Genomic DNA, 26,082 nt, shown 5'->3' on the forward strand with positions numbered 1-26,082 from the left:
CAGCAGTTGTAATTTAGCTGTACTGAATTACTAAATATAAAGTAAAACTTCACATTGGAAGATAAAGCAAAGAAATGTAATATGCTATCACTGTAAAATTTTGCTACCCATGAAATCATTTTGTATCATACTGTAAGTATTGAATCAAAATTCCAAATTGGATGTAATCCTGAGGAGAATGATTAACTGACAAATACATCTGTTCTGAACATTACTGTACAGACTCTGGTTTTAACCATAAAATATTCAGCGATTGTCTTTTGGAATTCAAGGCTGTGAGAGCCAAGTCTTGCCTGCACCCTGCTGCCTTGTAAGTCACTGCCCAGCCCATGGTAATGAGGCCATTTTGGGGAGTCTTCCTGAGGATAAACTGAAGAGAGCAGAACTTGTAGTTAAAAGCGGTAGAGTGGGTACATGTTTATCACTGCTCGCTAGTATAATCCCACAGTAATTACAGTAAAAGGATTAAAAGGAGTAAACTCATGTGGCCAGAGAGGGAGGTGGCGACCAGGTAGGTATGCCATGGGTAAGGCATCACAGGTTGGAGCATGGCGCCGGAGCGGTTCCTGCTAAGGGGACCAGAGCACGGGGTGATGGCCAGAGGCTTCTGGATGCACCTTTTAGAATTTACCAGCCCCTTCTGACTTAGAGTCACCAGTACTGTCTGAGGTCAGTTGAGAGGTGGGACAAGTTTGGAGTTTGGTTGAGATCTGTAAACAGTGCACTTTGACTTTCTTCTTCCTTATCTGCACAGGGGACAGAAATTTATATTTCTTTGGGGAAATGGAACCCTGACTTCGGACCCTTGGCCCAGAGAGGATGGTGAGGCTGTGGTTTGCATCAGGAAGGTTAAGGGACGCCAGGATGGTCAAACCCCTGGCATGCCTGTCCCAGAATTCCTGAAGCTATACCAGCTCCAAGTCAGAGGATGCTTTTGGGAGTACAGTACAGTTACAGCGTGGACATTGCTTACCTACTTTGAGCCTGCCAGTTGGCAGGTGACAGCAAAGCTGAATCAGACTTGTGTTTCACAGCCTTATTTTGAAATGTGAGGGGCTGCCAGGAGCCAGGTGTTTGAGGGAGGCCTCCGTCTTTGATGCCATACCCAAGAAACAACAGGAATTTAGGTGACCCAGAGGAAGATGATATGTAATATAATAAATATCCTCAGAGAGAGATGGGAAAAGAATTAGATCTTTGAAACAAGAACAGAATGCTATTAAAAAATGAGATTCAGAGAATAAGAAAGAAGTAGTGTAAATTAAAAATATGACATTGGAAACAAAAAACTGAATAGAGACTAGAAGAGTGGATATGAGAGGTAAACCCCTTATTACTATAACAAAAATCCTGTAAATAATGACTGACTTATGAAATGGAAATAGTAGTATAAGCATAGTATTTAGACATATATAAATGAATGTCAGAACAAATAGATAACAGACAGAAGTGGGTAGCCCCTTAAAAGCAGGACTGAGGCAGAACGGTTGAATTTTGTTGTCCTATTTGATTTTTAAAACTATGTACATTTATGACTTTGATAAACATTGAGAAATACATAATGGGAGATTTACTTTGGAAATCATTTTGTTGAAAAATTTTATTGACGGTATAGAAAATGCTACACAGCTTTACTGCTTTGGCAATCACAAAAACCTCTGTGAATAATATGGTCTCTCTAATTTTTTCAGTAGCTTTCTTTTCTTAGCCCCGATTTCTTGCTGCCTTTAGGCATGGTTATCCCAGCGTTTCCTGTACCTTCTTCCAGACCTGACAAGCCTTTTGGCTTTAGAAATTATTCAATGTACATGTCGATTATAAATATCCAAACTATTTTGAGACCATTTGCTTCTCATATTATGGCCACATATTTTCTGTAATGCTAGCGATTATTGGAATATTTTCTGTTAGACGTCTTTAGTTTACTAGTAATGAAACAGAGTAACTGCTAAGAGCAAGCAGACCTTCACGCTGAAATGGTCTCTTTTCCAGCACCTCTTGATGTATTTAAGATATATGCGGTCTCCTGTTCTTCCTGCTCCCTTAAAACCACGGATGGCTGGCTGTTGTGACAACATGGACCTTCACAGAATTTTAGAGCTGGAAGATCCGTTAAGGGACCATCTAGTCTACTTTTCTTTTGCCCAATAATTGAGGAAACTGAGTCAGAGGGAGGAAGTGACTTTCCCAAGGTTAAACAGTGGTCTTAAACTTAGTATTCTTTCTGCTGCTCTGGGCTTCCTAGACTTCAAGGAAATTTCCTGCTCACCTTCCTTCAAATCTCATCCTGTTGTTGATGGTTGTTTGGTTTATTTGTGTCTCAGAAGAAATGTTTTCCCAGATTTCTAGGAAATATTCTGCTAGAAGTATTAGAGTGTGTGAATTTCTTGAAGAGTTTTAGTTTTATATTTACTGTGTGACGTTTAGGGGGTTTTGTTAATATGCTGAAAGAGATATGACAGGTACTTGTAGATTAAAACAGGCAGGCCTTGGGCTTGGTGTCTTGAGTTTTAGTGTAAACAGGGAGAAGGTGAGTGAGGGGGAAATGGGAGGAGGCGAAACAGATGAGGGCTGTAAGAATTTCTTTCCTGTTATTTTCTTTTTGGTGGGAGAGGGTGAGAATGTAACTGAGCAGCTGAGTTGAACTGTCTCAACCAGCTCACACTTTGTGTGAGAGGAAGGCTGTGTGATATTTGGCCTTCTAGAGCCATCCTAATAGTGCAGGTGGGGCCTGCGGGCTGCCATCGCGGTTCTTCAAAATTTGATTTATGTGCCTTTTCTGAACTGTTTTCTTCTGACCACGCCCCTAGATGGTGTTCCCTGGCCCCTAGATGTTATTTCTGGCCTTCTAACTTCATCCCCACCTGCCCCTCCCTTCTCTGTCAGAGCTCCTTTTTTACTGGGGTGTTAATGATTTGCTGATTAAAGCAACTTACACTAAGGTGTTGGTGATTACTCTGTCACTCCTCCTGGTGGATATGTGTGTATATTCACAGAGCTGATGCCGAAATAAGGTGGAGCGAATTTCCAATTGGTAGGTTGTAACTATGGAAAAACCTGGTAGAAATTGGAGTGTGTTATATTTTGCAATCCTATTTGCCTAGTATCCTCACTTTGCAAACCTGAGGGGCTCGGTGGCTCAAAGATGAGTCTTTTAGGAAAAAATGGGAGAAGTTTTATCATTATTAAGAATATGTCAAGGATGTCTAATGGTTGAACCGTACATGAGTTATTAAACTTGTAACTGTCCCTCAAGAATTTCCTCTTTCATAGTCATTTTGTGACAAAACTAATGAAATATTTTTATTTACTGTAAAAATGACTTCTTAATTTAGTAATTCTAACTGTTTCAAATTATCTTTCTTTTAGGACCTTTTTAAAATCCTTTCCCAGTGAGTAAAATTATGTTCAAACTATTGAAAACAGAATATAAGTGTTTCTTGGTATGTTGTATGTTTATATCTCATGATGATATAGAGCAGGGTTTTCATTCTTTATCCTCATCACCCCTTCCCTTTTTTTTTTTAAACACATGCACCCATTAGCAGTTTCGTGAATCCATAAACATGTTTTAAAATGAATAAAATAAAGTGGAGCATTACAAAGGAAAATCGGTTATATGGAAATTTAGTTACAAAATACTTAAGAAGCTCGTAATAGAGTAATATTTATTTTTTGTTAGTACATTCAATGACAAGATCCAACAGTGGGTCCAGTAGCTGCTATATTTTTTAAGGTGATGAGTTACATGATTTTTCAGCTGTGACGATATGAAAATGGCAATGATTTTTGTTGGTGACAAAGGTATTACAGATAGTGTGCTTTGTGACTTATGTCTGTAATAGAAGGAGATACAAATTTCTGTTAAAGGTTGGTGAAAAATACCTAATTTTTCTTCCTGTCCGAGTTCATGGATCCCTTGCATTGTCATAACCCTTGATGAAGTTGATGGCTTACAATGAACACTTGTTTCCTTAGAGCTTGGCTGTGATAGCAGCGTGCCACGAGGAGTACCTTTATAGAGAGAACCTGATCCAGGACTAACTCTTTGTAGAGCGCTCCTGATGTCAAGCCCGGTACTGGGCAAAGTCAGGAAAATGGATGAATACTAGAGTCATGATGTCCGGCTTCTGGAATGTGTAGACTAGCAGAAGAAACAAACACCAAGGTGCAGAATATACAGAGAGGTGTTTGATTGCCTGGGGATGAAAGTATTGCAGTGCTATGAGCCGTATCTTGATGGGGCGTTGCCAGACCTCAGAAGGGTGCGAGTGGGGAGCCGTGTTTCAGTTGCCTCTTGACGAGGGTAGAGGGCGCTGGCTGAGGGCAGTGCCCCCGTGTGCAGGCCCGGAGTAGGGCAGACCTTGGCCTGTGGGAAAATCCGAATGAGGACAGTGGTGGGAGTGAAGTGAGCAGCTGGCTGTGCATTGAGGTTGCTTGGTGGCATGTATTATTTAGTGTATTAATGGATGGCTCCCTAACAGCTTTGCAGATTACTTCGGCATATATAGGTTGAAACGTCGGTTGTAAAAGTTATGAGAACAAGTTCTCTTGCAAGAGCTAGACACTTTAGGAACAGTTAAAAATCTCGTTTAATTCGTAAACATTTTTCCTCACCCAGATTTTCGTTTGGCTTGAATGGAAGGAAAACCTGAGAAGAAGCGAGGAAGGGCTTGGCTTCTGTGTGTTTGAAGCCCTTTGAACAGCAGTGTTTGTAGGAATGCATACCTCAGTGTCCCTAGGCAGATAAGTGCTGTCACAGGTCAGGATTTGAAGTGACAGGCCCCAGGGCCTGGCAGAGGCTCAGACAGAGTAGATGAGGATTGGGCTGTGCAGGAGGCAGGAATGTCACCGTTCTGGTCGGGGCAGTTGGGAGGGACTCCTCTCTTTAAGATTCCCATACTGTTTGGCCTTGTTTTTCAATTTGACTGCATCAAAGCACCTTCTCCAGCCGAATGGTACATATCTTTGTCACTTTAGAAAGCATGCGTGGTTTGTTTGTGAACCTTAACTGCTTTTGGAGGACATGCTGAGCCCAGGAGAAATGGAAGTGACATCAGATTCCACACACGGAGACGGCGAAGAGTCACAGGCAGGTAAAGCAGACTCACTTAAAATGTGGTTAGGTTACTTAACCTTTTGTCCATCGGTTGTAGAAAGGAAAATTAGGCATGACGCAGTGAGCCCAGAGTTAGTGTGAACATTACTGAGCAACAGAGTCTAAATGATTTTGTCCTCTGGGTGATCTTTGAATTAAAAAAAAAAAATTTCTGTTAATAATAATATGAAAAAAGTAAGTTGCATGTAAAGAATCTTACGATGTCAGTCATTAACCACATTTTGGAAGGATGATTTGTTCTGCTTACTAGCTCTTACTAGATCTTCTAGGACATGGCCGCTGGCAGCCTCAGAGCCTAGTACAGGGCCTGGCATCTAGTGCGTGTGTTTGTCAAATGCGAATGGATCAGTCTGATGTCTAATGATGCACTGAAAATTATTCTTTCACTTCTCTGTGGTACAAGAAGATTTGCCACAAAGTGTTTGTTGTAGGAAATCGTGTGGGGATAGAAATCATCTTGTCCCCCAAACTGTGAATCGATTAATGAGTGGTAAACATGGTGCTCTTTCAAATCTCTAGCACCCAGTAATGCAGTAATGAATTAGTGTTATTGGCGCGCCTGCCTTCGTTTAATTTGTCCATTTTTCTCTTGGTTTGGCCACTCATTCCCTGGTCATTTATCGCATATCTGCTCGTGCTAGGTTCCATGATAGACTGCTGGGAAACAAAGACAGAAATAGGGCAAGATCCCTGCCTATAGGCCCTTGAACGCAGCAGTTCAGTGCCGCGTGGTAGTCAGTCTGATAGGGGCACGTACTGGGTACTGTGGGACTGTGGTTTAGGAGGGATTAACTCCTGGACTTTTCCTCTTCCTTGGAGGGTCAGGGAATGTTTTCTAGAGGAGGGACTTTGGAGGTGGCAGAGGAGAGAATAGAAGGGAGGGATTCCAGGCTGATGAGAAAGTGTGTAAAGGCAAAGGCATATTAGTTGAGTCACATGGTGAGATGCCTTTTCCGTATTTATAATGCGCCTCTCCTGTCTCTGCCCATCACCCTGTGTCTGGCTTGTAGCTGGAACAGCCTCTTTGCAGGCTCTTTTCTCTGCCCGAAATACCCAACCTCCAGCTCTTGGCAATTCCCTTCTGCTCTTTCTGGGATTAGGCGTTGGAGTAAATCGCACCTCTTCCAAGAGGCCTGTCCTGACTACTCTGAAGTAGATTTCACCCTCTCACCTCCTGTTACCTGTCCTAGCGCTTGCTTCAGCACTGTTGTCACAATGCTACTTGCTTTGTTTACTTTGTTGTTGACAGGTCCCCAGACTGTGATCTCTGGAAGGGCAGGGGCCAAGATATTCTCCTTTACTGCTATCTGTAGTGCCTAACACAGCCTATGGCCTGCTGGAATGATGGATCCTTTCGAATAATGAATGGATGCCATTTAAAAAACAAAAACACTCTTAATGGATTTGCTATTCCAGTTTATTCCTTGAAGTTTGAGCTAATTCTTAACTAGGCATTTAGCATCTCGGCTAAGAATTTTATTCAAGACCTTTGGGTATTACTTCCAGGTAAAAGAAAGTGGGAGTTATTGTGGATCTTGGAAAGAATGATATGAAGAATCTGATTCTTTAAATTAAACACATAGGGATGAGAGAAATTCTACTGAGAATACTTGAAACTTATAAACAAAAGAGAAATTCACGAATTTAAAGAAAATCGAATAAAGAGTGTTATTAAATTGAGTTATTCTTTACTGTAATTTTATAAAATTATTTATTGCACTATTTTTATTTATAATTCTCATTTTTCTGGCATCACCTGATAATTTTGATGATATTATTATCTGCTCTGATATTTTATTTTTATAATTAATATTATTTAAGCCCTTTATCTTATATGAATCAGTAATGTTCTCACATTGATAATGTTCTTTTTATTTAATAGAATATTCATATAAAAGGCATTCTCATCTCTGGGCTCCATTTCATTAACATTTTCCCCTACTCCTATCAGTTTTTATAGCTCATAAAATGGCTTCATTTTGACTCTATCTTATCCATACTCATTTCTTATAATACATGTCACATATATCACAGTTTCTATAACAAATAATCAGTGGATTATTTTTATCATGTCGAAAAGATTATACAACAAAATTTATTTTGTAAACTATAGTAATGGCAGGCAAAGAATGTTCTGTGAAAATGGCATATTAAAAGAAAGGAAAATCTAAAGGTGGACTGCTTAAATAAGTTTTCCTCTTTTGGTTTTTTTTCTCCGAGTGAAAATTTTCTGATACATCTTTTAATTTACAAGGTCTTCAGCCAGGGAATGGGTGGTTGGCATATCCGATCTGTTCATTGGTTATCGTGATTTGTAAAAACAACTTTTTGTTTACCTGCTTGTTTATTTCACTCATTCATTCAGTAAATATTTATTGCCCACTTCCTATGTGCCAGGTGCTATACTAGTCACCAGGCATTAAAAAATGATATATTTTTTTTAGTGACCAATATTTAAATTATTTTAGAGTAAATGGTTTAAACGTTTTTAGGGGAGAGCACTATGTAAAAGAAAGAAGTCACGTGTTGGCAGAGAAATATTGTTTGGTCTGTTTGCTTTTTTTTTTTTTTCCCCCAAAACTGCTGCCGGCTAGGACATGATGATTTGCACTTCTGACATCATTGCTAATTTAGTGTTGAGTTTCTATGCTTGGGCTCTGTGCTGCAGGGGCGAAAGACGATTGGGGAGTCGTCATTTCACCGGAACGCTGCACCTGTTGCTGGCTATTCTTGCATATGAAATTCAGAACCTAGAGTCACTTGCTTTCATTTCCTTTTCCTCCCCCACCTTCCGGTGTGGAGGGAGTCATATTAGTAACTCATGCGAGGAAGAGTAACCTCGTTGTTCCTTCAGGGCTATGATTTTAACACCCTCGGCAATGGAAGTATGGGGTTCCTTTTGTTGTTGGTGTTGTTGTTGTTCTGTTGCTGAAAGTCTCACATCTGAGAGGCCTTCAGGTTCTGAGGCTTGTGTCAGTGCCAGAGTTTGGGACTGCAGAGGGGGTGGGGCCAGATTTCAGCAGCTGCCGCTGCCACCTGATACCTGGAACCTTACTGCTGTTGAGGAACATGCATTTCCTCTTGGTGTCATCTGATTTTTGGCTGTGACTCTGAGGAAGGGAAGAAGTATTCTACAGTATCATTTACTTTCAGAAAAGTGACATCGAAATCGCTGGGCTTCTCGTGGGTTCAGTGCTGTTGAAACCTGCTTTAGAAGGCCCTGGGGAGGGTAGAAGGGAAGGCTGCAGGGCCGGGAGCTGGGAGCTGGGAGCTGGTCCTGAGGTTAAGAACACACAGCATGAATTTGGTGTTTCACTCCGTGTTAACAAACCTCAGTTACCTCATTTTTCAAAGGAGAGCTGGGGTATTGACAGAGCTGAACTTGTAAGAATTTTGCAGGCATCCATGAAAATAAATGCGAAAGGGCTTTCGAGTTCAGAGGTCCCTTAAGTTGGTCAGCTTCACCCGACCAGATTACACACTGACGTTCCAACAGGGATACGGCCAGTCCCGGCACTCTACCGAATTACCAACCACTGGGAAGTTATTTTGGTCCAAATTCCTAATTTAAAACCAAGTTTGTTATATTTGCTTTATTTATACTTTTGTAGAGAGACAGCTTTACTCACAGAAATCCTCTGGAGGGGAACATTTTGTGGAAAATGGAGCTTTGTGTGGTCCCAACCCGCCAGCTCCGGCCTGCCTCCCTCCCTCACCGTCACAGACGACCCTGGAAGAAGAGGGCCTGCCTTGGCTGTCTCCTTATTTCTGGGGCGCCATACTCTCTTTTGTACCTTCCGGTATTGTTCCAGGTTCCCCCCTCCCATCTGCCGCCCTGTTTTTTGGTGACTTCTTAGAATCCTTAAATAGTGACCCTGCTGTGTGTTTCTCGCCTCTCGTTCACTCCCGCCTGGTGGACTCCGCCTCCGCCCTCTCTTCGCTTTTTTGCAGGCTCCGGCCCGTCTCAGTGCTTCGGCCGAGGCAGCGACAGCAAGGGCCACAGCAATCCCTTCTGTGGCACGGGGTGTTGTGTCACGTTGTCTGACCCCGGAACTGGTTCTTTTCACGGCACTTCATGGAGCAGGATAGGTGCTCAGTAAACAGACCAGTTAGTTGACCGGCTTTCCCCAGTGCTTCTCCCTGGGCCTTGGGCCCTGGAACCTTGTTGCTGCTCATAAAGTCTTGAGTGATAACCATTACCTGCCATTCTCTTTTCCTCACCTGGTTACTTCCTGGAAACTGTATCACCTTGGAAATCCAGTAACTCATTTAAAATACTCCTGGTCTCCTCGGCATCTGTTCTGCCTAGGGATTACCTGGATCTTTAAGTTTTCCCCCACTCTCAGCCCGAAATTGTCGCAAGTAGATGACTATGCCTCGTTCCCAGGCTGAGAGAGATGACACATGGGCGTGTGAGTGTGTGTGCCCGTGATTGGAAGGGACTGCCTGTGTGTTATCAGCTGCAGGCTGAACATACAGGTGACTCACACATGTCGATCCCCCTGTCTTCTGAGAGGCTGGCATCCTCAGATTCGCTTAACAGCACATGAGCTCCATCGGAAAGACATTGAATTGAGATTGTCAGTGAAGGTAACCAAGGGACAAAGTGTTATGAGTGACACTTCGGGATCCATAGGCTATGTGGTCCATAGGACACTTAGGTCATGTCTCCTACTAGATGTGTTTACTGTTCACAGAAAGGAATAACTCCCATGCTTCTCTCTTCACACCTTCCCAGGAAGCTTCAGGGTTCTAGAAGCCTCTAGAAACAGGAGAAGTTTTCCTTATAATGCCAGCACTTCAAGAAAACCCACCTGCTGACCTTTGCTCCACAGCCCGGCAGGATGCCAATGCTGTTGCCTCTACTTTTCCAGGACTTTTATTTCCAAATTCATCCTTTTATATTCTTGAAAGTACTCCTCACCTGACCACAGCTCTCCGGTCCCCTGCCGAGTCCCTTTCTGCAGCACTGGGCTTGCTGAGTTTGCCCCAGAACTGCTATTTTTGACTTTGCTCTTGTCATAGACCCTGCCGCCTCCCCACAGCAGGTGGGCCGATTGCGTGCGCTGTGCCATTTGGACGTGAGAGCTGGCGGGGATTCCTCTCGCCGTCCTGGTCCACGGTTAATCCTGCTCTGCTGTCCTCCGCATCTCTCTTCTTTTAGGAAACATTCATTTGTTAAGTCCTCACAATGTGCCACTGTGCTAAGGGATGGCAATACAAAGACCAATAAGAAAAGATGTTTATTTTTCACCTGGTCAGGACAAGCAGAATATGTAGACAATTTGGAAAAATCTCTCCCTCTTTTTTTTAAATAATGTTTTAAAATTCTTCTTATTTTAAGTATCTGTGCTTTATTCATCTCTTTAAAAAAATTAAATAACTATTCCTGCTCCCTGAAGAACCTGGCAGTGACCTTCCCTCCTTCTGTCAGGGTGAGATGTTTGTAGCTGGAGTAGCTATCCCGGGAACCCGTGCTCTCAGCAGCTGGCACTGCAGGGTTCCTCCCAGGGCTCTGGCAGATGGGATCTTGGCTTCCGCAAAGTGGTGGCTTCATCCAGCAGCCGTGTAGCGTCAGCCTGTTCTACCACAGGTTGCCAGTAGTGCCTGACCTCAACTGGTTCCAAGCAGTTGGTAGTGTGTACGGAAGCAACTCTGCTTGTGAGAACCCCTGACACACACATGCGCACGCACACACACTTGTGAGAGAAGGGCCACCTGGGAGGGAACCCAGGTTCCCTGCTCTGTGCTCTCCCCACCTCTCTAGGATGTGTGCACCTGCCACCTGTCTTCTACCTCTGTCATAGAGACGTTATTTGGCGATACTGTTCTTTACCTCTTAATCTCACTGCTTTTGTGCGGTTTTCCTGAGATAATTGTTAAGAAAGGTAATAGTTTTATTGGGGAATACAACTTGTAGGAATTTTTTAAAAATTCATCATCCCAAGTCAGTGTTTTTGTTTGCACATTAGAAAATAAAACCCAAAATACTTAAAATATGATTCCTTTCTTCTCTCATTGGCATGGTCCTTAAAGTAGGCATCTGAGGTCAGACTCTGTGGTTGGGGATAAATTCTAAACTCGTGGTGGGATTTTTGTTTAACATAATTTTGTTGATTATAATGTCCTTCAGTTCCATTAATATACTAATATGGAAACAAAGCATGATTTCAGATTTTATTTATATCTTTGTGCTTTGGAAAAACAATCTCATGAGAAATCACTTAGCCCATTAAATACCATCCTTGACATTACTTTTTTGGATTTGCTTGTTTTTAGAAAAGTTTTCCTGACTTTTGCTTTTGTAATTGTTTTATCCATGCCAACAGTAGCGTAGTGAGTATTTTTAGACATGTCTTGTTGAAAATCATGTGAAAAATCCTTTCTGTGTCAACATGTGGGATTCTGTTCAGCATGTGGTAGTAATGTTAGTTAATGTGGTCAAGAACTAGCGTAGAATTTCCTAGTGAGAAAAAAATGAGTTAAAAATCCCAACATGCTCTTTGAATACTGGAGAAGTTGTAGTCCAAACAATAATTACTTTGATGAAAATATTAAAGGGAATCAAGTAGATTGTGATAATATCGATGGTAGAGACTGACTTTTTCGTGTCTCTATGCTCCTTGGGTTTAATGCTGTGTATGTGGTCTGGACGGTCGGGGGCAGTTAGCTCAGACGGTGGAGAGCAGCAAGGTAAACCTCGTGCAGGTTCGACTCCAGTCTCCATCCTTGCATTGGAAACCTTTAAGAATTTTGAAGTGAGGGAGTTAGTTGTATATGTTTTAGAAAGATCATCACACTGAGTGCTTTGTAGGGGTGGGTTGGAGTTGTGTGTGCGCACTGGAGTGGAGAGAACCTAGAGGCAGAGGGAACATTGTAGGTTATCTTGCCAAGAGAAGTGAGTGAGAGAAGACTTGGCGATGTAGGGCAGGAGATGGATGAGGCCGTGGATTTCATAGGTCCAGGTCCAGACCCCCTCGTTTGCAGTTACTGTAGCCGAAAAGAGCCCTGGAAACCAGTAGGTAGTGTCTGTAATTCATCTGGCAGTGAAACCTGAGTCTGGCCTGAACTCATCTGGTGGCAACATCTGACCTGAACTGCTGGGATGCTTTTAAAGTCTTTATTTATCCCCCTCACCATTCATAAAACACAACATATTTACTACATAGGTACTAATTAGGGGACATTTTCCTGGGTCTCACTGTTTTTTTTTTTTTTTTTTTTTTTTTGGTTGTTTTTAAAAATATAATATATGGCCTATGTGCTCTGTAACTTTTCTCAAATAGGGAAAGTTCCAATTTGGGAACATGTGATGCGAGGATTTTAGGCAAGGGATTGTGAACCTGTTTGAGCTGTGTTTACACGATGAGGTTGACAAGATTGACAGATTAGATATGAAGAGAATTGTGGAGGAAAAGAAGAACATGTTAGCCTGGAAGGCTCAATGATTCATGTGACGCTACCTCATTAGCATGAAAGGAAACAGAACTTTTTGGGAGCGGGGTGGCTCAGAAATGTTCATTAAGTAGTGCATGATTTACTGGAAAGGGTATGTTTTGGATTTTTGAAGTGTTGCTTGTGTGCAGTGATCCTGGGTTGAATCGTGATGCAGAAAAAAGGGGTAACTGGAAAATTCGAGTTAGATTTGTAGAGTAGTAGTAGTTCGTAGTATTGCGTCAATGTTAATTCTCTGGTCTTGATCATTGTATGGTTATATAAAGATGGTGACATTTGAGGAAGCTGAGTGAAGGGAAGAGAACTCTGTGTACTATTTTTACAACTTTTTGGGTTAAATCTAAAATTATTTTAAATTAAAAAAAATGAGAAATAAAGTTGCTTTGTTGTACCAGGAAATGGCATCAGCTATGCTGCTTTTAAGTAGAGAATATCTGTTAGCAGGAGTGTGGTGTTTTTGGAGAACTCGAAGTCTAAAAATGCAAATCCAGTACAATTTCAAAGTTAAATCTTTACTTTCTCCTCGTTCTTTTAATCATAAATTTAATATTTTTCTGATCTGAGAAAAACACTTGCTTGTAGCTTAAGTGTAGACATAAGAGTTATAAAATGAAGCCAGCGGTGTCTGGAGAGGTCACGGGCAGTGTTGTAACTCCAGCGTTCCCTTGTGTTTGGTCTCCCTGGTACTGAAGGGTGTGGTTTGTCTCTAGTTTTTGTCTGCTGTTCCGCAGAGTTAGATGTAGGTTCGTTAGTTGGGACTGAAAGTTATATATAATAAGATGTTCAAAGCCAAGAGGGTTTGCAGATGACAGAAAGAAGGAAGAAAATATGTGCCTTTAATAGCCAGTGTCAGTTTAACTGGTCTTGGCTGTGCTGATGCTGCTGGGCGTGCGTCTTCCCAATGGAGAGAGAATTAGTCTCCAAATGACTTTGCTTCCCTCTCTCACTTCTACACCACCTCCCGCAGTTTCAGCTGATTTGTTCTGTAATTCTCTCTCCAGTCCAGTCCTTTTTTCCTTTCTGATGAGAGTAGATCTCGGCTGGCAGCCAGTTACTGTTGAGCTATAATAGAGCTAGTGGTATGTACAAAATTTGATTACTGCTGTCAACACCAGATTCAATAAGAAAAGTGCATACTCTAGACAGATCCTTGCAACATAAATGGTCTATTGATTTCACGAGAACTAGAAATGAGGCCACTGTGTAATCTAGCAGAAGCAGGGGTCTGTGGATAGAAGAGAATGATTCTGACATGACAGGACAGTTCTGAAAAGTGCCCTCCCATTAGGATTTTTAGGAGAAGCTTCAGATGTCTTTGATAAGCTGAGTTTTGCTACTGATTTTCTTTACGATCCAGTATTTACAGAAGGTCCAATGAAGCTTTTCTACTTATGTTTGTTCAATGGGTCCCCTTTCCTGCATGGAATCTGGTTTAGAAGTCATTGTACTGTTTAATGGAGACTGTATTTCTTCCTGAGCTGTGATGACGTTTCCACTTAGCTTAATGTGAATGTCTTAGAGATTTCCCACAACGGAAAGTTCTCTTTTTGACATAGGAAAGTTCAGCGGTCAGTCGCATAGTCAGATATATGCCAAGAAATAATGAAAACAGTGGATTACAATATGCAGCCCTGGGACATGGAAAATTTCTTAGAAGATGGATGAATCATTTTATTAGTATATGTTGCAAGGCCTTAGGCCTTTTATTGGTAAAAAGCTATTTTTTACTGTTTGAAGCCTTTTTGTGTTTTTTAATGCTTTATGTAGATTTTATCCTGTTTAGTTTTTTTAGGGATTAAAAAATTAAAATCTGAAAATAGGATGTCTTAGGAAAGAAAATATTGTATATGAATTTGTTAAAACATCAGAAGATCTGAAAAAGATGACAGTCCCTCTGAATTAGATGGAATAAGATTAGATAATCCCTTAGAATTAGAAAAAATGATAATCCCTTTGAATTAGAATAATTACTAGCCTTCTTCCAAAATCACAGTTTTAAGAGGGAAGAGAAGAATGTTGCTAGTATCTAGATCCTGATTCATTGTCTCTCTTGGCTACTTCAAAATTTGTGAGATCTTCAGTCTTACATCTGGTTTAAAATTTCTCCCTATAAATAATTACAGCTATTCACTTACACCTTAATTTCTCTTTGAGGAGACACATTCTGAAAGACAGGTGGGAAGAAGTGCTTTGTAAAGGATAAAAATGTCTTATTTCTTTCGAGAAGTTCATCATCTGATACGTTTTCTTAAGCAGCCCTTTAGTAGAGCAGGAAGGACCAACTGCTTTAGCAGTTTATCACCAGAAGGCCAACAATATTTAGTTGTTAGGAATCTATACAACTGTTGTTGATATTGTTTTATATACCTGTTTGAAAATAGCCACTATTAAAGCTGTACACCTTCAAGGTTGTGCTTTAGCGCTATGGCCAGTATCTGTTCTGATCAAGTGGTCCCTAAGCCTTATTGATGTTCTATATTTTGACTATTTAGCCCCGCCTCTAAAAATGGAGACATTTTGGGGCGATTGGTGAAAACTGGGCTTTGATAACCCTCAGGGAACTGCAGATTAAACCACAGCGAGATGTCACTTATGCAAATCTAGTAGGATGACTACTACAATCAAAAGGACAGATAATAGTAAGTGTGGGTGAGGATGTGGAAAAATTGGAACCTTCATGCACTGTTAGTGGGAACGTAAGACGGCGAAGCCACTTTGGAAGAGTCTGGCAGTTCTACTGAAAGTTCACCACAGAGTTACTACCAGCTATTCCACTCCTGAGTGTATATACCCAAGAGCAGTGAAAACATATGTCAACAGAGAAACTTGTGCACAAGTGCTCATAGCAGCATCATTTATAATCTACAGGTAGAAACAACCCAAATACCCATCAACTGATGAATGAGTAAATAAAATGTGGGATGTTCATACAATGTGGAATATTACTCAGCCATAAAAAGAAAAGAAGTACTGGAACATGCTGCAACATGGATGAATCTTAAAAACATTATGCTAAGTGGAAGGAACCAGTCCAAAAAAGGACCACACATTCTATGATTTCATTTATATTAAATGCCCAGAAGAGACAAATTGATAGACTGAGAGTAGATTTTTGTGGTTCGCCTGGGGCTGAGGGGGAGAGGGAGGAAATGGAGCATGACTGCTTTGTTCTAAAATTGATTTTGGTGATGGATGCGCAAGTCTGTGAATATAGGAATAATCATTGAATTATACACTCTGAATGGTTTAATTGCATACAATGTGCACTATAAATCAGTAAAGCTGTCACCAAAAAAGTAAACTGGGCTTAGATTCTGTGACATAACCTGAATCACTTTGCTTCTCTCGTTCCTCACAAGACTCCTAGGAGACAGGCGGGGCCACTGTTCCCACCTTACAGATTTGGAGATTGAGCCTTGTTTTGCCAGAGTCATGCAGTTGCTAATCTAGGAAAAATACAGAAATAAAGAGGAAGAGAGTGGGGCAGGTCCTGACTGGTTCTCTTTTCTATGCCTTAGTAGCAGGGAGAGAGATGGGTTTTCATTTAGACCCCTGTGTTTCCTGATAAGGGTACATATTCTATGAAAATCTTTGCTTATAAGTAAAAAGTTTCTATTTGAAAACAGGAGGGAAAAGGAGAACAGCTGAGATAATATGGGTAATGATTTTCCTTGCTCGTTATAGGTGTGTGGATAACATGTGCATAAATGATAGCCAAGAGAGCAAGGCAAATACACCAAATACGATAGTCTGGAAATGAGTCAAAATTGTTACCTCTTATTTCTGTGTGGTTAATTTTTTTCCATAATAGCAATTTCTAAGGAATTGAGAAGAAATCCTTTCGCATTTTATTTCCCCAAGATCTATATGCATATTAAAGTGAAACAAGTCCAATTGATTATTTGAAGTATAGTTAATATGTAACCAAACTCTTCAGCTCAGATGTATACCCAGGACAAAAGCCTCTATTTATATACATAGTGGGTAGAGGTGGGTGGAGGTGTCCCTTACCAGCTGATGCTGTCAAAACAGGAAGCAAAGTTATCATCTCTTTGTAGTAGATCAGAAATATTCAAAGGCTCTTAGTTGTGACAATTAAAAAAAAAAACAAACAAAAAAACCCTAAAATGACCTAAGGAGTTTTCAATAACTGAGAAGTGTAACTTCCTGTCTGGTATTTAGTGGAGCCTGGGTTGGGTTTAGTCAGATCCTCTCATGGGAAAAAGAAACGCCACCCCTACACAGGACATCCCAGTGTGCAGTTCGCAGGCTGCCTTTGTTGTCCCACTTCCTCTGCATCTTTTTGCTCCTCATTCAAGCAGATGTAGGTGATGAGCAGCCCGGCAGCCTCCTCCTTTCGTTGGAAAAAGTGCAGATTCGATTTGCCAGGGCAAGTAGCCTACAAGCAATCGCCAGGTAAGTTTGTCGTCTTGCATAGCTGCCCTCTCGTGAGGTTTTGACAAGAAGTCAGTGAAGACAAGGCTTTCTCAGTCTCTTACTGAGCCCAATTTGTTAAGTAACAAAGCTGCTGTGAAGGCAGGGCCTGAGTGGTGATGGGGACAGCCCGGCCTCTTCTTCCTGACGCTGCATCTGTTACAGACTCAGAACTGGAGACCAGTGCTGTCTGCTTCATCCTTTTCTTCAGAATGCAATTATTTGCCAGATACTGGCTTCTTTGGAGAAAGTGCTCAAGGAACCATAAATTCGTTGTGACAAGTGTGCTTCACCTCCCTGTATTTTCAAAGCAGTTTCTTAAGTGTTGACTGTTTACTGTCGTGTGGTGAGTTTCCTCTCTGGGCTGCTGAATAGTGATAGAGCTCCTCCCATATTGTATTTGACTTACTGTGCTGGCTAAAAAGATATTTTACTTTTGAAAATACATAATTCAGAGCTGACAAAGTTGAGAATCGGACATTTGTACTTTTCGGGAGAAATGCAAGGGAACAGGGTTTTGTTTTGATGCAGTCTTGTCCTGGAGAAGCGTCAGTGCATAACTTGACGTTGGATGTGATCGTGCACTTTTCCATCACTGGAGTTCACTGCCAGGGCGCCCTCCTCTTCTTGATGAGTTCAGATGTGCCTGTCTTGTTTAATGTATATATTCATGTACTGGCTATGTAAGTTTTCTGATGGGGGGGGGGAAGTGATGTGTTTTGTTTGATTTCACATATTACACTTGAATATGGTCACAATGAGAAAACTTTTAGGCAGGTTTGAATTAAAAACATGTTTTTCTTTGCTTTGGAATTACCCTCTGAATTTTTTCCTCCCTTAGTCCATATGGGTGTGAGGTAGTTAGTGCTTGTAGGCATCCTCTATGTGAATTGCATTTAAAGGGGGGTGATTGGATCGGCTCAAGTTTTTCTTATAAATTTGGTTTCTACGCCAAACATCATAGGAGATAAATGTGCTATAATTCTCGTCTTTACCTATTACTTTTCTCTCTTATTTAAAGAACCATGTGGTCTCAACAGCATATTAAAATCCCTTTCAGGAACGTGAATCAAAGCCCCATGCATAGGCACAGCAATTACAGCGCTGTGGCTTTTCAAAGATACTTACCGACTTTCACATAATCCTTTCTTTCCCTGGCACTAGAAGTCTCCCTAGTTTGCTAGTTTGGGCCTTATTGTCTTGCTACAAAGGGTCTCAGGTAACTATGGTGGTCAAAATCACATGATAATTAGAAGAGAAAATGCAAATAAACCTTTGAATGATAAGCAAACTTTAAAAACAAGTAGACCACAGCTTTAAATATGATTTCCGATCCAATTAGACAGGATTCTCTTCTGCCCTCGAATCAGCCCAAAGGCTTCAGGAAAATAGAAAGCATTAAGAAAAAATTCTTCAGGGAATGTTATTTTAATAAAAATAGAAAACCAGTGGATATATGATTTCAAATCCCACAAGGGCCAAGGCTCTCTGCGTGGGTTGTTATTGGGCTGATTATTTCCTTGTATCTACAATATGCATCTCTTTAGTGATCGCGTTAGAAATAAAGATATAAAAAATACATTTTTATAGATGGCGTATTTCATTGCAACACCTGGCCTTTTGAACTTCAAAGCAAGTCTCCATTATAGATTAAACTTTGGGATGAATCCTTCATTTACAGACTTAAAGTAAGGTGGAAAGTGAAACCATGAGTGTTTTGCATCAAACTTTTGACAGTGCAGAGGTTGATATTTCAAATGACTGCTGTAGAACTTAAAGGAATAATAAAATAAGTAATAAAATGGAATAAATTTAAAATACATATTTCCTCAAAATTAGCCTCTCAGTGTTATTTTTGAAGTTGTCAACCCTTTGTTCTATATTGTCATCTAGAATGTGGAAATCTAATTTGGTGTAGTTGCATCTAAGCTATTCATTGAAATGTAACAGGAAAAAAATTCAGTAAGGTGAAATTGGAAAATCTATCATCTATCTATCTATCTATCTATCTATATTTATCTATCTATCTATCTGTCTATCGATCTTTTTATCTATCTATCTTTGATACAGAATCTTTTTATTTTAAGATATTTACCCTATACATTTGTTAAATATTTCCTTTTCTTCATCTTGTTGCCTGTGTACAAATGACCAAACGTCAAAAATAATATAATTGAGGGAGACCGAAGTTTTAAAAAAGGCTTGAAAACGCGAAGTAAGAAATTATTCAGGGGCTTGCTGGGCTTGTAGGCATGTACTAATGAACAGATGATTTTTATCTAGAAATTGCCCTGCTCAGGAAGCCACTTCTGGGAGGCCCTGCGTTTCTTGCCATGCTTCTTGCTTTCGTGTTGGCTGACAGGATTCTCTGTCAGCTTTTTCCTTTTCAGATGGACAGGTTAAATGCTTCTCAACCCTGGCTCCACATTAGAATCATCAAAGTGCTGGAGCCTCACACCTCGAGATCCTGATTTAGTTGGACTGAGACATTGACTTTGAAAATTTTCGCAAATATCCAAGTGATTGTAATGTGGATTCAACATGGTAGAGCACAAGGGAATTATTAGGAAGTTAGTCACATATAAACGACAGGGGGAACAAAGGAATAGGGGCCCAGCCTAGAGACTGCCCAAAGAACACCCCAATAGTAGTATTAGTCTAGGTATGCACATGCGCATTAGGCAAAGTTATATAGCAGGCAGGTGTCAATCAAAGTGACCTCACCTGCCAATCACCTAGGAATGCCTTTGGAACCACCTATCACAGCCCGAATATAAGGCAGACATTCCCACTTTTGGACCCTTTTTGCTATCTGGGCTTTCTTTTTTGGGGCCTTTTTGGTGGTCGTAGTGCTGGAACCATGTGCTTCCTTGGGGGCATCTTTGTCTTTCTAAAGTATACTTTTAATAAAACTTAAATTTCAATGACCTGTGATTCTTCACTGCCCTCATTTGAGGAAGAACCTAGAGAAATTGCTAACTACACTTCTGTGTCGTGTTATCCATCTCCATTCCTCCTGCCACTGGGGCGACACTGAACTCCAAGACCCTGAACTCTGATCGGCCCAACGGTGACAGAATGTTATTCGTTCCTGACTAGAGTAAAAGCTCCATGAGGAGAAGGACAGGAAGGAAGCTTTGTCACCGTGGTACCCAGCACCTACCTGTGTGTCTGGCATGCGAGAAAGCCTCAGTATCTCCTTGTGGAACAGATGAATAAATTCCTCTGAGCCGCAGGAGGGCTGGAAGAGGGTTGGATCTCCTAATTTCTGGTCTGTGTGGATGTCATAGAGTATGTTATCTTAGACTATGGCCTTCTGAAGATCAGCTGTCATTTGGGAAGAAGCTCATGGAAGAGTCATAGGGGAACAGGCAAATCTCAGGGTACACTAAGCAGACCTCTCAGAAGCGACAAGGCTCCAAGTTGGCAGTGTCTTCATGAAGCAAGGCTGGTTGAGAGCTTTGGAATAAGAATTTCATTAGAGACTGGGGTGTATCTGTGTGTGTGAATGTAGAGGTGGAGCTGGTTGGGGACACCCCCAGGAGGATCTCCTGAAATGACCTGTGCAAGGGTGAGTTCGAAAGGAAGGAGTGTGATTATCTGGCGGACATTCAGGGCTGCCTGACCTGCAGGTTGACCCTATCAGAATAAAGGAACACAGAATTTAGTAAAAGGCGAAAGATTTATACATTTTGAAGAGAAATCGAAGTATTAGAACACAGGATTTAGAGCAGAGTGCCATGAGGTTTGTGAAAATTTCTCAGGGCTTGTGAATTTTTAGCTGATTTTGTTAATAAAGAAAATGAGTTGGTGGTTAAGAAGACCAGGTGGAGTATGATTTGCAGAGGCTTGAGAGAGAAAATCATTAAATCGGGAGAAGAAGGGTGGAGACAGATGGTTTGTTCGAAGCAAAAGAATTGGGGGTGGGGGAGAAATGAGAAGTATAAGCCACGTGGTTCTGAACAGGACCCGGGTCTCAGTCTCTTGTGCCATCGACTGTCAGGCGCCAACTCCCTGAGACAGGTCTCTCCACCAGTAAGATTTCCTAGGGGACCATGGTCAGGATTAATGATGTAACACATTTTAAAGGACCTTGAAAGCCATAGGTAATAGTAAAAAGATTAATAAGTTCTCTAAAAATTATAAAAATCTAGTCAGTTGATAAAAAGTTTTGCCTTCGACCTAGGACCTAGGGAATAGGAAATTAAATATTTCGTTCATTATGGTCCGTAAAATATATTTACCCTGGAGAACAGTGCACCCCATCACCTTTTTAGTTGCGTTTTTCTTTAGCATTACTTGAAAGGTATGCTCATGACGGGGATCCTGGGTGTGTTTCATGTTTCCTTTGGGTTCTCTGACCCTTATTTAAAGGGCACAAGATGCTTCCTGTTCTGTTTGTACGTTCAGGATTTGAGGTTGGAGGGCCATTGAAAGGACTGGTGTAAGAGATAGGATCCGGGCACAGTGACTCCTCGCTCCTGCCCCAATATTTTGACCTTGATTTGAGCAGTTTAGTGAACTGGCACCTCAAGTAGTTTTTTCCCACTGAACTAGAACTTTCATTGTTTTGCAGAGGAAGATGAGTCATAGCCCAGTTTTACCATTGTGCCGAAGTGAAATTTTAGTCCAAGACTTAAGAAACACAGGCCAAACTTTCTGTCTAAACCACAGAATACTAAAACTTGGATTGGGAACTGGGCAGGAATTAATGTGGCTCCCTTTGTGGGATTGCTCTCAAGTTAAGCATTTTATTGACTATAGACTAGTGGTTACCAGAGGGTAGAGGGCGAGGGAGGAGGAGGGAGGTAGATGGGGTAAAGGGGGTCAAATATAGGAGGGTAGGGGCAGGGTGAAGTGGGTGAAGGGAATTAAATATATGGTAGCTGAAGGAAACTGGACTTTGTGTGGTAAACACACAATAGGAATATACAGATGTTAAATTAGAATGTACATCTGAAAATTATATAATTGTATTAACCAATGTTACCCCAATAAACTTATTTAAAAAAAGAAGCATTTTATTGTAGTAAATTTTTGATTCTCCAACTTAATTTTTAATGTTTTAAAAATACCTTTAAAAATACCTTAAGTCATCAGACTACTTTTTAAAAAAAATTTAATGCAGAAGAAATATATAAAGTGGAAAATTGTCCTTCCCTTTCCCCCTCTGTAATTATTGTTAATAGTTTTGTTTGTCCCGTCACACTTTTTTTCTGTGAATATAGAAATGTACAGCTTTATATCTAAGTTCCCACAAGTACCGTTTTCCATTCTGAACCAAAGTTGAAACCATCCTGTAGTAGTGGCATCCCGTTTTTAAAAATACTATTAAAAATAATGACCTCTGTACACATATTTTAGTTCATTTGTGTAATTTCCGGGGGGCAAATACACTTTTACTGTTAAATTACCATCCGCAAAGAGTAGAGAGATGCAAAATAGAATAGAATTGTTTGAACTTACATTTCATTTTTTGTGAACTCTAACTCCTCTGCATGTGTTTATTGGCTGGTTGGCAGATTTCTTTATTGAATTGCTTTTTCATGCGTTGCTCATTTTCTTCTGTTGTTTGGATCTTTGACTATTAAATTCTTACTGCTTCTGAAGGAAATTCATACAAAATGGCAGATTCCGAATGCCTATTTATTTGAATTTATTTTGCTTTCGAAGACAGTTAACGTCTGTCTTGAAAGACATGATTTCTGGATCTCTGGGGCAGAGGTTTGAGTCTTTAGATTTAAATTCTATATATTTTTTCTTGTGGGTCATCCCAGACTGTGCCAAAACTAATAATTATTTGTGTCCTCACTATTTTAGTAAGTTTTTGTATATTGGTAATTATTTTTCATAGGGATGGTAAATCCTAGAGTTAATTTTAGAATAATGCATTTTCTATGTAATTTGTGGAACATGTTAAGTGTTAGCAGGAAGAGACTTAGAGTTGGATCCCAGCCTTGCTGTGTGTTGAGTCTCAGTTTCCTCACTTGCAGAATGAGCTGTTGTGAGTCTTAAAAGGTGTACTCTTACACAATTTCTTGCACAGTACTTGGCAAATGGTAGAAAGGATTATAATCAATGATGGCTGTTTTTGTTGGTGGAGCCTTTCAAGTTTGTGCAAGAAAAAATTCTGCTTAGATGTTAAATGAAGATATTAGCTTAAATGAGGCCCCATATGCACCATCATGCTGAAAATTTATGTTTGTCCTCATTCCTCAGTTTAGATCTGTTAGTGATTTTTCACATCAAAGCAATGAAACTGTAATTCTTTGCTGGGCTCATTTAACCACAGATCCAGTATGTGGCAAGAAATATAGTGCTATACAGGATAGCAAATGGCCCACAGTTGCTTGGAGAATATCTTTTTGGCAGAGTACCCGAAATGTTTTACCGGTTTCAAAGTTCACTTTCATTTGTTCAGAAAGGTTTTTATTGTTTGCAAGCAAGCAGGGCAAGCAGAGGGAAAGGGCACACAGCCTCCCGTATGACTGTGCTGTATGACCTATTTGCCTTTTTGGTGCCTTATATAAAAAGCTTTATTTAGTCTCCAGAGAAGACTATTTTCAAGTAGAGGAGAACTGTCATAATGGTCTGGAAACATGATAGATTTCATTGTAATGCCACTGATTCAGATACTGTGGGAGGCTGGGCTACACGGCAGTTGTAAAATAGGCATCCTGCATGAATTCTGCCAGGTCAGTTTCATATGATCAATGGAATTACCTCATTAGATAGTGATCCTCTTGGCCCTCTGAGAAAGAGCTCCTCCCATCACGCCAACACTGACCTTTTTTTCTCCTTGCCTGGCCAGCCCCTAGGTAGGAATCTGTTGCCAGATTGAGTCTCTTGGCTTTTGACCTGGCTTGTTTTCTTGCTTGACTCCTGAATTCTTTATCTTCTGGACTCAAAGGCAATAACTTCATTTGGCTTTTGACCTGGCCTGTTTTCTTGCTTGACTCCTGAATTTTTTACCTTTATCTTCTGGACTCAAAGGCAATAACTTCATTTCTGATGTTAGTAGTTCCTGGATTGTATTTGACAAAAGAAGTTTATTTCCCCAGCAGATTCACTTTCTCCCTAGATAATTCTGACCCACCCATGCAATCTGCTATCTGACAATACTCTGAGAGCTGTTTAGCTAGTTGTTAATAAATATTTATAATCTAACTCTGAATAATTAGTGTTTTAGGAGGAAGAGGAAGAGTATAGTTTGTGCGTGTGTGTGTGGGGGGGCAGTGATTTATGGGACATTTGGGAATAGAGGAGAAAAAATATCATGAAGTGAAAATACTTATATATATTTTATCTTTTCCCATGTGAATTCTATAACTATTACATTTTATCTTTGTTCATATGCATTTTGCAAATCACGGTCCATTTCATGGTGACAGATTTTAAATGCGAGGTTATGCATATTTTGCAAGTGGATCAAGAAAACAGTTCTCATTATCCCCTTCCTTGTCTGATTGGACCCTTCTTATCTATCCATCTCCTTTCTACCCATTTCTTCTGCTCTTACAAGGAGAATCTTATGTTTTATGAGGAGAATTTATTTTGTGGCTAAATGAACTATGCCCTATTTTTAAAAAGCCCTTGAGATTGCATTCTGTATATTCACTGGACTTGTTGCTAGGCTTTGTGCTGCAAAATTTCTCTGAGTAATAAAATCTAAATAAAAATGAGTGGTATTGAAGGTAAATCTAGCCTTGATTACTGTAATAAAGAATTGACATTTACTTCCCATAACTCGGAAGTCATTCAATAGGTAATGTTTGCCTGGTGTTTTATGATGAACAATTCTTATTACATCGGGTTTGTATTAGGAGAAAAGTAAGCATTGATTTTCCTGTAATTTTCTAAAAATTTTCATCTTTTGTTTCTTAAAAGAGTAGTGTTCAGTTTTCTGTCCCCTGCAACTGTGCCACACAAACTAAGAATTAGAAGTAAGAAAAAAATAAAAGAGCCAAAGATAAATGATTTAGAGGACATTTATTTAGACTTGCTGTTTTCTGTGCCCTGTTATAGTTGGTGGTGTGTTTGAAATCTGTTTTTTAACAAATGATTCTACTCACCGGCAGTCCAAACCACTGCAGACTGTACATAGATTATGATGGACATTTGTGCATTGGAGTATGCAGTGTGGAGTCTTCAGTGACACCCCCTAGGTCCTCATTTAGTGATTGTTTTCTTAATTCACATTTAGGTATTCAATTTCTAGATCTAGGGTAGTAAATTGGAAGGGTATCAGGCTTGGGTGCTGCTCAAAATTGGCATGATGCCAATAATGAGATACGCTGCTTATAGAAAAGACAAGAAAAAAATAAAGAGCAGCACAAAAAAGTTTCAAAGCCAAGCAGCCTGGGTCATATGGCACTATATGTTGCTACTCAAGTAGGCAAAAATTGGAAAAATCACTAGCGTGTGAAAAAGCTCTTCCAGTGAAATGACTGTGAAAGAGAAGGAAGGCAGTATGGTGTTCTGGGCTGCAGCATCCAATCAGGCTCCAGAATTCTCTTTGAATATTGTGTTGGACCCAACTGAATGGAAACAAGGCCCTTTTCTGGCCCTAGAGTGGCCCGAATTAGGCTCATCTGCACTGCTGGTTTCCAGCTGCCGGACTTGGTACTCTGTAGCCAGTGTTCAGTTTCCTGCAGAAGCTCTGTAAGTGTTCTTGGTACTGAGCTGTCCCCACAGTAAGGAGGGTGTGTCCTTTTGGTTTATTCTGCTGTTAGATTATCAGCAGTTCTCTCTGTGGTCGTCCAATGCACCTTTTCCAGGAATTCTTTTCTCGCCTCCCCTGATAGAAAACATTTAGAACAGCTCGTTGCTGCTCTCATAAGTGCTATATAATTATTTGCTATTATTTTTATTATTGATATCTTTTCATTTCCATTATTTATTTCTAATAAGTTAAAAGCATACAGCTGATAAAGACAGGATTTCTTTGTATCGTGATATCACCGTATGTATTAAAAATAAGGTTATATTTACTCACAATTTGTCAGAGAGGCAAACATATAGTAGACAGATAAGTGAGCTCTAGCCACTAAGGTTTTTTCATTTTCTTCCCTTTT

At 40.4% G+C, this 26,082-nt stretch overlaps 1 protein-coding gene across 7 annotated transcripts in view; it reads left to right on the plus strand.

The window, feature by feature from the left end:
* UTRN (utrophin) overlaps window positions 1-26,082 on the plus strand; it is a 446,823-nt gene that overhangs the window by 33,116 nt on the left and 387,625 nt on the right. For 2 of the 7 annotated variants that reach the window (XM_036222310.1, XM_036222334.1), the window contains exon 1: window positions 15,538-16,990. The exons of 3 other annotated variants lie outside the window; for them this stretch is intronic. In XM_036222310.1, the coding sequence (XP_036078203.1) occupies window positions 16,906-16,990 (85 nt within the window). In that variant the 5' untranslated portion in view covers window positions 15,538-16,905. Of the gene's footprint in view, window positions 1-3,392; window positions 5,097-15,537; window positions 16,991-26,082 lie in introns of those variants that run through there. 2 more of the 7 variants (XM_036222331.1, XM_036222324.1) reach the window with 2 other exon arrangements.

This window comes from Rousettus aegyptiacus, unplaced genomic scaffold (assembly GCF_014176215.1).
Source record: "Rousettus aegyptiacus isolate mRouAeg1 unplaced genomic scaffold, mRouAeg1.p scaffold_m13_p_1, whole genome shotgun sequence".
NCBI classification, from domain to species: Eukaryota; Metazoa; Chordata; class Mammalia; order Chiroptera; family Pteropodidae; genus Rousettus; species Rousettus aegyptiacus.